General features: G+C 41.9%; 1 protein-coding gene across 2 annotated transcripts in view; it reads left to right on the top strand.

Annotated features, from left to right (window-relative positions):
• Positions 1-12,888, top strand: part of sntb1 (syntrophin, basic 1) — a 34,688-nt gene that overhangs the window by 4,650 nt on the left and 17,150 nt on the right. For both annotated transcript variants that reach the window (XM_086113629.1, XM_086113630.1), the window contains exon 2: positions 10,493-10,742. In XM_086113629.1, the coding sequence (XP_085969755.1) occupies positions 10,493-10,742 (250 nt within the window). The remainder of the gene's footprint in view (positions 1-10,492; positions 10,743-12,888) is intronic.

Raw genomic sequence — 12,888 nt, forward strand, 5'->3', positions numbered from 1 at the left:
CTTAATTATTTTCACACGGCATTGTCTAAAAGACATCGAGAATTTCAATTTTGAAGCGATGTAATGCTGCACGGCCCCCGATAAGTGAGGAAGAGACAGGTTCAAATTTCAAGAGCGTTAATAGATTTGTTCTCAAGCTTTTTACAACTACAGTATTTAAATTGGTTAACAATGTGTAAAAATAACAGATGACATGGGGACAGACCAACAGTATTGATTTGGTGAAAAAATCTGAAATTCACCACATTTGGACATAGCGGTATCTGGCCAACAGCGTACATAATTACCCGAGCAATTCATTGCTAATAACAAAAGGAATTTGAAATCGGGAGTGATTATGTTAAGAAGGGGATTTGGAATGGCTCTTAAAATTGAAGACAAATTGCAAATGGGTTTCAGATTTTCTTCCAAAATCTATGAACACATAGCTGGACACACTAGGGAGACAAACTTTAATTTAGGAGGCCACATAAAGCGACGGAAAGGGCGTGAGACTGCTCGGGTACATACAGACAACCATTCACACATCGGAGGAATTTTGGTGTATCCACTGAACCTAACATGCATGTTTTTGGAATGCATGCAAGCACGAAGAGAACATGTAAACTTCACACCGGAAAGAAGCAACCGATATTTCAACCCAGATTCTGACAACGGTACGGCAGACAGGCTAACCACCATGCTGCGCCTCACGCATCATTTTGACGCTTAATTTTCTTTCGATTGTACAAAAGATCAATAAAACACCACATTTATTTTTGGTCTTCTTTTGTCACGATCTTTTCACAACCCTCATTTGATGCAGGGCCACTTTGGACCTATAATAAGTGTTGACACACATTTTGAGAAAAAAAAAAGCACTTAGTTATTCTTTTGTTGCTCCGTTCCCTGAAATCTTGTCAGTTAGACCAGAGGTCCCCAACATCCGGTCCGCGGTCCGGTACCGGTCCGCAGGGCATTTAGTACCGGGCCGCACAGAAAGAACTTGCCTGAATTCCGTTTTATTTATTTCGGAATACGAAAGATGTTTTATTTTGAAACATTACCGGATTCTCTGTTACATCCGTCGGTGTCACGCTTGTCTCACGTCAAACCACACTTCTCCGTCACGTGACCGATTACGCTAAAAACAAAACGTTGGAGGTCGCAAAATGAGTTTAAAAACTGCTGGAGATCGCAAATGGCGGCGGCCTTAAAAGTACGTCCGAGACAACTGGATTAAAGTTATGGCTGAATACTCTGAGATCGCCACAATAGCACTGTTGCTATTTCCGACATCCTACCTGTGTGAGGTGGGGGGGGGGGGTTCTGCAGCAACGGCGACTAAAACAAAATTACGAAGTAGACTGGACATAAACCACACACTTGAGGTGTCATTGTCTCCTATTACCCCGAGATGGGACCGTCTAGTTGCAGAAAATCAAGCTCGGGGCTGTGGTGAGTCGTCATTTTCATGCACTTTGAATTTGCGTTGCATCGTATTTTGAAGGCATTACACATTACCATAGCGATCAGTGTTGCGGCCAGATTAGACACTCCTTGTGTTTATTATTATATTTCGAAAACACCACAGTTTTCATGCAGCTCATACCATATTATTTTGTTGCATTAATCCGCCACATCTTAAATTCCGGTCCCTGAAAATATTGTCTGACATAAACCGGTCCGTGGGCCAAAAAAGGTTGGGGACCCCTGAGTTAGACTGATTATAGAAAGCTCTTTGAATAATTATTCTCTTTCCTTTGATACTCAATCTTCAGGTCCTTTAGCAGTATGTCCACACTTCACTAGTAATACAACTATGGTGCACTAGTAGAACATCTATGTCTTGCCAGTAACATTTTCCTACCACTTAGTCTGTATATGGAAGCTACTGAAAAAATGCTCAAACAACATTCCCTAGTCCGCTATTAGCATGTAGTTACACACTGTTAGTGGACGGCAACACGCAACTCGTAGGACATTTCTTCACACTACAGTGAAACTCCTCTACAATGAAACCTACATGGGCGAAAATACCCCTAGTGTGAAAAGATCTTCATGCATTAACACCATTTCCACTTTCCTGCCCCCCATACAACGAACCCCCCCCCCCCTGTTGCGTTATACGAAATCTTTTTCTCTGCTCTTGCCTGGCGACGAGATTCACGACAACAAAGTCTAATCCAACAGCGACCTCTTCTGCTTTGTTCGGAAACGGCAACAGCAAACACCACACTGGTTCACACATGCGCAGTTGTACAATAAGTATTTGTTATTGTTAGTTCCAGATGCAGCAAGAACGTTGCATTGCTAAAATGGCTACAACCGGACATTTGGATGTCAAGCAGCTAAGACAAGAGCTCTGACGCTGGAAGAGAGGGTAAAAGTGATCAAAATGAAAGATGGAGGAAGCAAGATAAAAGACATTATCCAAGAAATTGATGTAAGTGAAAGTGAATGCTGATCGTAAATTTTGCAATTTCTTGCCCTTTTTTTCTTTCTACACTGACTATATGAAGTGTCAAATAAGTGTATGCTCATACTTATGCACTATTGGAATAAAAATAAAGAGTGCACATACTGTACGTTTGTGTGTGCGTGTACACATTTGTATGTGTGTGTGTGTGTGTGTGTGTGTGTGTGTGTGTTTGCATCTGAGATCAAATTTGCTACAGTGAAAAACCACCTGTTGTGAAAAATTTCTTGCTGCAAACATGATTTCGTTGTAGAGGAGTTTCACTGTATTAGAACAACTTCAGCATGCTAGTTGGACAACAACAGCAAAAATTATGAGTCAGACACAGTCGTTCCATGAGTTAGTCCGTAGTTGTTCCATTACGTGCATATTCTTCCGTGTTCTTCAGTCAGAAAAGATGCGCCTGCTGCTGCTGCTGTTGTTGTTGTTGAGCAGTCTTCCATCTGGGTTTGTTGAGGTTAGTTACTTTGCTGCAGCTTTCTCTCTGTCTTCTTGTGCCATCTCTCCCAAACTTTGTACACCAGTTTGGGTTCTCTCGCAATTTGCTCCGGCGTCGTCATGTTTACTCGTGTTGTTGGTTGTATGTCAGGACAATCCAGCAATATATTTTCTGTTGTCTCTTCCCCCAGTCAACGCATTCGGCAGATGGAGTCTTCCACTTGGCCAATTGTGTGGCCAATCGGGAAGGTGACCACTCCGCAGTCTGCTCATGCTGCTTCTGCGTTCACCTGGCCCATATATGATACACTCACCGACTGCCCAATGGCTGTTTATAGCATGTGTCCCTACTTCGTTACTATAGTCTTATAGTGGCTTTTTTTTCACCTGTGAGGAGCATTTTCACATGCTGATGGGGGCTCGGAGTTGAAGCGTCGATCACATACAACAGTCAATGTAAGAATGAGCCGTGATCTTTTCCGATTTTTTTGTGTTCCATTGTGTGTGAGGCATTCAAGCATTTCGTTGCCTGGCAACATGATCAACTCTCATTCTCTTTGCACTGCTTCCATGTGTTCCGTCATGGGCATGGTTTTCTTAAATTACTTGTACTGGATGTACTACAAATGTGAATGCAAAAAAATGCATGCCCATTCAAAGTCGCCTCTTCCAGATCCACAACGTAGGCCCTATTTTCATCGAGAGGCCCCTGTGCGCATAGTGTAAAATGAAGCGCAGGGCAAGTCTAGTTTACCGTGTTTGGGAGCATGTTGCGCCTCGCTGAGCGCTCCAGTGGGTGGCGCTGGTGCGCTCAGGGCACACCCCTTGCACAACCGGACAATTTGGTGACAAAAGGTAGACTGCACTTGGTGTAAAATCTGGCGCATCTTCATTTTCATGCCTGGACAAGTCGAGTTTAGCAAGTTTATGAATGTGGTCGACCACGCTAGGTGTTGCAGCGTATTTGATTGCACACCCCTAGAACATCTGGCAATTTGGTGACCACAAATAGACTAGATTTTAGACCTAAAACCAGGTCTTAGGTGTGGCATATGGTGTTATGCGCTTTTGGTGTATTTAAACAAGGCACAGTCAGATTCTGGGCTCCACGGACATGTGTGGTTGAAGTCATCATTTATAAGTATGACGACAGTAGGCATCGAGCCCTCTGAACTGCTGTAGAAATAAATTAATTGAACGAATTATTGTCATTTTCATCTTATGCTGTCTTCCAACTGTACACGTCTAGGAAAATACTACCAAGACAACTCTACCCATGCACATAGAGTGCACTTTGCACTAGACCTGTTCTGGGTATAAAAATAGGGCCCCACAAGTTAATGTCACATTTAAAGCGTGACATATTTTCCAAACAGCTCTCTATGGAATTCAACGGGTCTCATGAAAACCCCACAATCGGAAATTAGGGCCTCCTTGAGACTTCATTGAATCATGTGTCTTTGGTTGTTGCGCACAAATTTCAGGTTCATGCGGGGGTTGATGTCTCAGAAGTCTGGATGGAAGTGTCACTGCAACTTAGAAGTATGCGTGGCAGGCCCATACGGAAATGACTTTAGCGGCAATAGGAGAATATGTGCGGCACTGAATTCCCTTACCTGTGGAAACAAAGACTTTAAAACAAATGCTCAAAATGCTTCCATTTTGTTGGTGACTCACAAGATGTTGTTGAACATCGACGTTTCGAACTCGTGAGGTTTTTTTTTTTTTTGCGATTTTAAAGCTGTATGTTTCCCATAATGTCGCACACTTCACCGTCTGTGCATGAACGCAGACTAAAAAAAGGAATGCAATTAAACTCTCTGCCCTGCTTGAGCTGGAAGAATATGAGTCAGTGGCCTCCAAGCTGTTTCATTTCGCCACCCAGCAATCCAAGCCTGTCATCACCTGACAACTGTGATGAGGCAGTGTTAGTGTGTGTGCCCATCGTTGTATTCAGTCATGGCCACTGTAGTCTAGACCGACGTTCCAGTCAGAGAGTGTGTGTGTATGTATGTGTGTGTGTGTGTGTGTGTGTACGCGTGTGTACGTGCGTGCGCGCGCTGGCTTGTGAGAGCCAGTGACGAAGCCATCATCTGTTCATCATCACACGCTGACTTAGAATGGATGATAACGGTATTAATGACAACAGTGTTGTTGTGCTGAAGATACGCCATGCAATTTTTCATTCCACTGCTTTGTATACAGTACGCTTACACAAAACAAAACAAAAGCAGAGATGCTTCCTCCAAGCTTTGTGAGAGGAAAAGGAAAAACATCTGTTGCCTCCAGGTGTAATTATTGTTCCTCCGTCTTTTGCGAGTTGACCCAATTTTCTTTTAATGGTCGTTACAAAACTGGAGGATTCATTCTTATCCAAAGGCCTACATACTTCAGTGGAATGAATACTTGAAGGGGGAAAAAGTGAAGCCAAATCCAGTGGACTGCTCATAACATCGCTGACACATCAAGCCCACTGGCCTCTTTGTACTGTGTTGATGTTCACTGGTCAACAGCTCACTGAGAGAATCAGTGATGCGATTGTGGTTCGGGGGAAATGTAGGGTGAGTTAGGTTGTTGCCGATGGAAATACAACCGTTGTATTCCTCTTGCTTATTCCTCAGGCCTTCACACAGCGGTTCAATGAACTCACGACGCAGGACAGTTTTCCCGCAGTGCTTGTGCAAGCTAAACATGTCCGGATTTCAGGGAGGATGACGCTTCCAAAAAATCTGAGATGACTTCTTTTGGTCTTTGTTGTCTGAGCTGAGGGATCTCTTCACATGCCAACCTCTTCGTTGGTCTGTTTGTGTTGTTTGAATGACTTGAGAGCTTCAGTGACAGCTGTTCAAGTCGGCCTCCTCGGGGAGATCCACTTGGAAGCGCTTGGATTCCGTGTGTCATCCTTTGGAGGCAACAGGAACCGGGGGAGTGCCAAACACTTCCAGACTCAGTTAAAATAAGCATGGTCTTTTTCTCTCATGATAATAACGATTTTTATTTTGGCTCATTTTTAACCAATAGAAGGAACTACCAATGTGGCATACGTTGGTAGATTCTTCGGTCACCAAATCTGATTGGAGTTTGTCTTCTCCATCTTGTTTCCAACTTCTGTTTATTTTATTTTATTTATTTATCGGCGTCAGAGACTTCATAGTCATGGTAGTCATTGTCGCTGCCAATATTGTGGTTCTTAAGTCCTTAAGCTCCTTTAGTTCCTTCCTGCACTCCAAGATGCATTTCCTTCATAGAAATGGCACGTCATTATTCATTCCCTCTTGGTTTGTGTGTGTGTGTGTGTGTTGTTCCAGTCAAGAGGCACAATGCAGTCGCCAGCTTTCATTCTGTTTTTGTTAAAGGCGAAGGTGAAGTTGCATCACGTTCAGAATCAGACGTAACATTCCTTGAATTTGGTTGCCGTGAGAGTCTCGTGAAGGCGTTGTACTGCTCTAAATATATCCAGCTACCAGCTCAGGGCCTACAAGGAAGCTTTCATTCTGCAATCACAGGAGCCTTTTCTTACTTTTCTGACTCCAGTCTGTTCTCCTTTCAACTCCTACCTTATTCGTCACAGGCCTAATGAGAAGAAGTTTCTCGTACTTTATCCGCTACATTTACTCACCAATTAAGAGTCCCATTCAGACCATATGGAAAGCCCCCCTCAACCTCGGGTGAGCAGGGCAAAAAAAAAAATCAAGTGGCAAGAAAACAATTTAATGAGACTGTAGTCATTGCACAACCGGCGATACTGTCAACACTCTTCAGCTCCTGAGGAAATAAACTGTCGTATTTACAAAATGTGTAATTGGATGGGGTTGAGGGGAGTTTAACAAGTGAAGTGTTTTTTTTGACGAGCGAATGGGGTTTTTAATGGGGGGCCGTGCAGCTGGTCGCTGGTGGTAGGTTGTCATTCATCAGGAGAATTGTAACAGTGACCTCGAAATGAGATGCAGAGTAGTTACAAGAGAAACAATTTGGCAGAGTCTATTTGCGCAGACGATCAGCAGAAGGACATCATTTTATGGAAAAACCTGCTGGAAATGTCATACAAATGTTGAACGTCAACCTGGCACAATGCGTGATGACCTCACGAGACTTTATTTAAGGCAGCATAAAAGCATCAACTGTGTGTGTTTGTTTGGTGACATTGTCTGAAATCAGGACAGTACTTAAGAGAAGAAAAGGAACGGGACGAGAAAAAAAAAAAAACACCCGCTGGTGTCCAATCACTCTTTTCCAAGTGTTTCAAGGTCAATAGTTGACAATGAATGCCGCTCGTCAGTTGGATGACAGAGCGGAAGTGTTGCTTCTAAAAGCGTGTTTTAATGTTTTACTGCACGTTATGTACATAATGGTTGATTTGAAGTGAATGTTAAAAATGAAAATAAGATAAGAGTCTTTACAAGTGTGCGCCACTGCTTTTCAGTGTGTCTCTCCATGACGAATCATTGAAATTCGAGGCCATGTTCCAAGCACAATAGATAGCGTGGGCAAAAACCTTTGCAACGGGGTGTTGCCCAACCCAAGTTCATTGGGGCAATCGGGTTCCTTTGTAGTCAATGTACAAGCCCTGGAATTTGCACACGGCCAACTTCCTGTCGCATTTCGGGTATGAGTCCATCAGTCTTTTCAATGCATTGTCTTATGATGATGATGATGATGACCCGTCCACACAGCATCGTTGATGTCGATGCCAAATTGTTCTCAAAATTCCCAGTGGAAATCATCAATGAATTTTTAGGCGTTATGTTAGTACTCCTAAAATTCTTCAACATCTTTTGACCTGGATACGTTTGCATCCCCCCCCAAAAAGGTTTTTGGCCATGTTGAAGCCCACCAAAAGGCAATTAATTTGCGGGAAGATTAATAATAATAAAAGCAGCAATTCCAAGAGGGCCTTTCCATGACCTAATTAGAAGAGTCAACATCTTTCATTTGACTTGCTGATATTGTTAAAATGTTACTTTAAACATTGCCTGTACAGTTTATGACAGACATACTGTATGATGGCTATAGTTTTACCAATATATACCTGATCTTAATTGGTTGATTAGTTTTGAAATCTAAACATTATACTAGACTTGCTTATAATCACCCAAGGTTGATTGTAAGGTTGCGCTGTATTTTCTTCTCGCTGCTCGCCATTTATAGGGTCTGACGCATAGTTGGTGCTCTTACAGAAACAGGACCCGTGGGAGTATGCACACACACACATGCACTTTGTAACCATTTTACCCAATGAAGCTCTTTTTGTGTCTACGAGATTATGTCAGATCCATCTGTAGATTAAAAAAATATATATTTTTTTGTCATATTTGGGACCGCAGCAAACTGGGCTGGATTCGCACTGTACATTTTGGACTCAACACAGAGAATTATCCTTTTTTTTTTTTTCTTAGCCGAACATTGTTGATCATGAATGAAGACACAGGCGAGACACGGTTGTCACGTCCCGGCTGGAGCAGATTACCGGAGGTCTTTATCATGTATCGTCTTTGCATGTTCTTTGTCACCATGCGGTAGAACAAATCGTCAGCCCTTATTTGGCTCTCTAATCTGACATTGCCGATGTGACTCAGTGGGTTATTCTCGTTTTGCAAACACGGTCTTCAGAGGGCCGTTGAAGACAGTCGCTTAAAGCCCCAGTTCCATTCGCCAAAGCTTGTCTGTTCTTGTTCACAGGTTGGCGGGTAGGCTCGTCACCGTTTCACCATGCCTCTCTTGAGAATACTTTGTACGCTGAATCCCAAATGCCACCGGCCATCTGCCAATTATACACAGTGCGTACAGTTGAATATTCTGTTCAATATAACAAGCGGAGCATACCAAGGACTCAAAATGTGTTTTATCGACAGATTGAGCCCGTACTTGAGATTTGCATGTCTGTGTCGCTTTCTCCATGTGTGATCTGTCGTTTGCTCTTCCGTATAGCTCTGTGATAGTGTCAATTGAAAGTGAGCATAGATTTCTTTGCAGAACCTTGTACTGGAGTATACTGTACGACTTGTCATTAGATGGAATGACCCACTGTTCTCATTTTAAAACTTATAACAAGCCTCTTTTTTTCATTTTTAAATTATGTTAACACTCCTACGGGATGTTTGAGACAGTGCTTTGATATGTTTCTCTTTCGCTCCCACCTACCTGCATGTTAGAACTGAGTAGAGTCTTTACTGCCATTGGCTAAATCTTTATTGACAGTTCATGCACTCATTGAGAAATTTGCATCTTGGTCATGAGAGCAGCATCATTGCTATAATTATTATTCCTTGTTGAGACTCCCGAATGAGCTGGAGCATTCCTCTACAGACTTTGAATGAAAGGTGGAATATGCCAACTTTACCTTCTTCAGTCAACCAAACTTGCATGTTTTCGGATTGTGGAAGGACACTGGACAACCTGTAAACTCTACACAGAACATTCTGAGCCATGATTCAACCTCAAAACTTTTGACTATGCAGGAGGCGTGCTAGCCACAGTGTTGCCCCGCTCACTTTGTGTGCTTCACTCATAAATGTTACAATGCGATTTGATATGGTGCAGCGACACCATTTAATCAAACCAAACTGATGTTGCATTTGTGCAATTAGACAACTACCGGTTTATAAAAATACTATACAGAGAGATGTAGTGATGATGGAATATCAATAGGATTGTCAATTGTAAAAAATATTTGTGAGTGACAGTTCTAGTTATTAATAATGAATGATATTCATTTATGTGAAAACATTGATCATGTTAACGATTTCTCACAATAATAGGGAAACATAATTACCAATATACACCGCTCTATTTGGATAAATCTCTCCCATTGTTTACAATTTCAAATGATCACTTATACGACATTCCGAGAAAGTCACAATGCCCCATCACTGGTGAACTATTGTTGGAGCAGGCCCGCGGGCTACTCTTGTGGTCTTTGCGGGCAACGTGGTGCCCACGGGCACCATGTTGGTGACCCCTGCCCTAAATCGTCCATAACCGTTGATGTAAGTGTGAATGATTGTTTGTCTGTATCTGCTCTGCAACCGGTTGATGACCAATCCAGGTGTAGCTCGCCTCTTGTCCCAAGTCAGCTGCGATGGTCCTGATAAGGGCAACCACAAGAAAACGGATGGATGGGTGGATGGCAGTATGGTTGGTTGGAATGCATGGCGAACCCCTGCTATTAACAGGGAATGAGGAACGAGCCTAAATGTGATGAGCAAACATTTGTGAATTCATTCATTCATTTATTTCAACCCATTCATTAGGTAATGGCTTGAAATAATCTTTTCATTTTTGCTATTCCCCAGACATCTTTTCCAAACGTTGAAGAGAAAATATTAGAAATAATGACATGATGTTCGCTCATCAATAAAGCTGACATTTTGTTTCAAAATATGAAAACTTCCACAATCAGTAACTACTCTATATACACCATATAAGGGAGCAACTCAAAGTTCACATGCTGCATATTTACCAAATTGTAAAACAATAGCGCGGCTATTGTCTTGGAAACCTGTAAGGAACCACAAACTGTGTCATGAACAAATTATCCGCTTTAGTCACATGTTTTCAGTTGAACGCTGACATTCCCACTCTTTCTTCCCTGTCCAGTCAAGTACATGCGAGAGGCTACCCCGTACGTCAAAAAGGGCTCACCTGTGTCAGAGATCGGATGGGAAACCCCCCCGCCTGAGTCGCCGCGTTTCGGCGGCACTCCTGTCATCACCTCCTCTTCCTCCACGGAGACTCGAAGCCCTCCTCCTCTTCAGCCCTCCCTGTCCCTGCAGGGCAACAGAAGATGCATTCCACTTAAAATGTGTTACGTAACCCGAGCCATGACCACAGCCGATCCAGACAACAGGTAGTTGACTCATCTATCCTTTCTGCTCTTTGTACCATTTCTTGCCTCGTGTGCCGAATGTCATTTTCCCCCCAGTTATGAACTCTTCCTATAGGTCGGTCATCTGACTCTTATCTACCAGGAAGAATATGCAGTATTTGGTGTCTTAGCCCGAAATGTCCTACTTTCTTAATAGAGGCCAGAACATTCTACGAGTTTTTACAGTTGCAAATGTTCCACAAGCATTGTCTGGAATTTATTAGCATAAATGAGAGTGAGAATTAATCAAGCATTGACCAAATTGAAGGTTGGCTCTTAGTAGGGAATCTAAGTATACTGCTGTGTGTTTTAGCATAATTTAGATTTATTTATTAGATTTTTTTTTTTGTTACAAGCCAACAATTGAGGTACAAGCAAGTTTTGGATCCACCACTGCTCGAGTAAGTTAAAGAATAAATAAAAATGCCAATGTGGAGAAAGTGAGCCATCTATTTACATTGACCTACTGTATGTGTATCACAAAAAAAAATCTTTTATCCCTCAATATCATAGCTCTTCTGTCTCGTTAGCGCAATTTTGAATTGATTTTAAAATGTTCTTAATTACCTTCAAAGCACTACATGGGATGACACCAGAATATACTGGATGTATATGTGATTTCATTTGTTTGCTGAATTGCTTGAAAGGTGCTATGTAAATCAAGTTATTATTATTATCAATCTTATTAAATTACCCTCAATCCCCAGTTAATGATGATACATTTCTACAATTTTGATGGAAAGTTTCCACATTGGAATAATTCAAAAATTCCTCTCCCCTAACTTCCCATGGAAATTTACCAGGCATTTAAGACACCATTGTAATTCGTCCCATTAGGGGCCGTGATATGTCAGATGCATATACTGTACATCGCTATTCTCATGTTAGTATTTCGTAGCAGTAACTGTGACATCAGATTGTGGTGCGTGTGACATTCAGTATCGCTGCAAAATGCTGCATGAAGGAGACTTGTGGTTTAAAACAAAAATCTAAATGTGACACACCGCTTTTCAACCAGTCATTTAATTGTTGGTCAGCTGTTGTTTTGGAGTCTCTTTAATTGTCTTCACTTGCTTCTTAACAAATTACCTCATCTGTATTCATGTTCTTCATAAATATATGAAAAAGATGTGAAATGTTTGCACCAGATGTCACGTTCACTGTCACGGCGAAGTCTTGATGGCACTCTTAGCTGTACTTGAGCAAAGCTCACACTTGGCTTACACAATCTGAGAGCATAATAGTGGTTGAACATTCACTGGGTTGGCACGATTCTCCACTTCACCGCTCTCTATTTTATACAAGAATTCAGGGTCAATATCCCAACTCGTAATCTCGTGTACCAACGTGAGACTACGGTATTTGTCCAGTAACAGAGCTGTTGGTTTTGCAGTTTGATGAAAAAAGGACACATTGACAGACAGACTCTATTATAACAGCAGGACACAAATTCATTGTGACTGTCACAGGAGTGACTGCAATCTGTTAGGCACCGATGGGCTAAAGAAAATAGATACTGTATGTCAACACACAATTAAAAAAAAAAATGACACACTGTATGTTTTCAACATCCACTTATTCGTATTATGATATGGTAGTGGTGTGATTATTTACTGTACAGTCAGGGATTGCGCAGATTTTATAAAATAGGAAACTGATCTTTTTCATTAAATTACACTTGTGTGTCAAGGGTGTATGTGTGTTCATGAGTTCTTACTTTGGGGGGGGGGCAGTTGCGTGTCACGGCTTGGTGATAGAAGTCTTATTTTTAGCCGTGTGGATCTAAGATTTAATGTCTTGTGGAGTTTTCCACATTTTCTGGAGTGTCATTTTCAGTAGTTGCAGGTGCAAAAGTTAAGTATTAAAAAAATACATCTCCCCCCCCCCCCATTATTTATTTCTATTAACTAGGACAGCAACCCATTGTGCTCTTGTAGGTCCCATTTCACATGACGTTAAATAGCCATTACAGTGATCCCTCGTTTATTTTGGAAGGTATATCTGAGAGCATTACATTCAGTGTAACAAAGATCACTTTCATACCCGAAGTTTCGCTCAGGTCTGAACTATTTATATATCTATCTATTTTTAACCTCAAGTAGCAACACCTGGAGTGGATGTACAGTAC

Source organism: Hippocampus guttulatus, chromosome 6 (genome assembly GCF_054856545.1).
Source record: "Hippocampus guttulatus isolate MCC_2025c chromosome 6, RoL_Hgut_1.0, whole genome shotgun sequence".
Classification (NCBI taxonomy): domain Eukaryota; kingdom Metazoa; phylum Chordata; class Actinopteri; order Syngnathiformes; family Syngnathidae; genus Hippocampus; species Hippocampus guttulatus.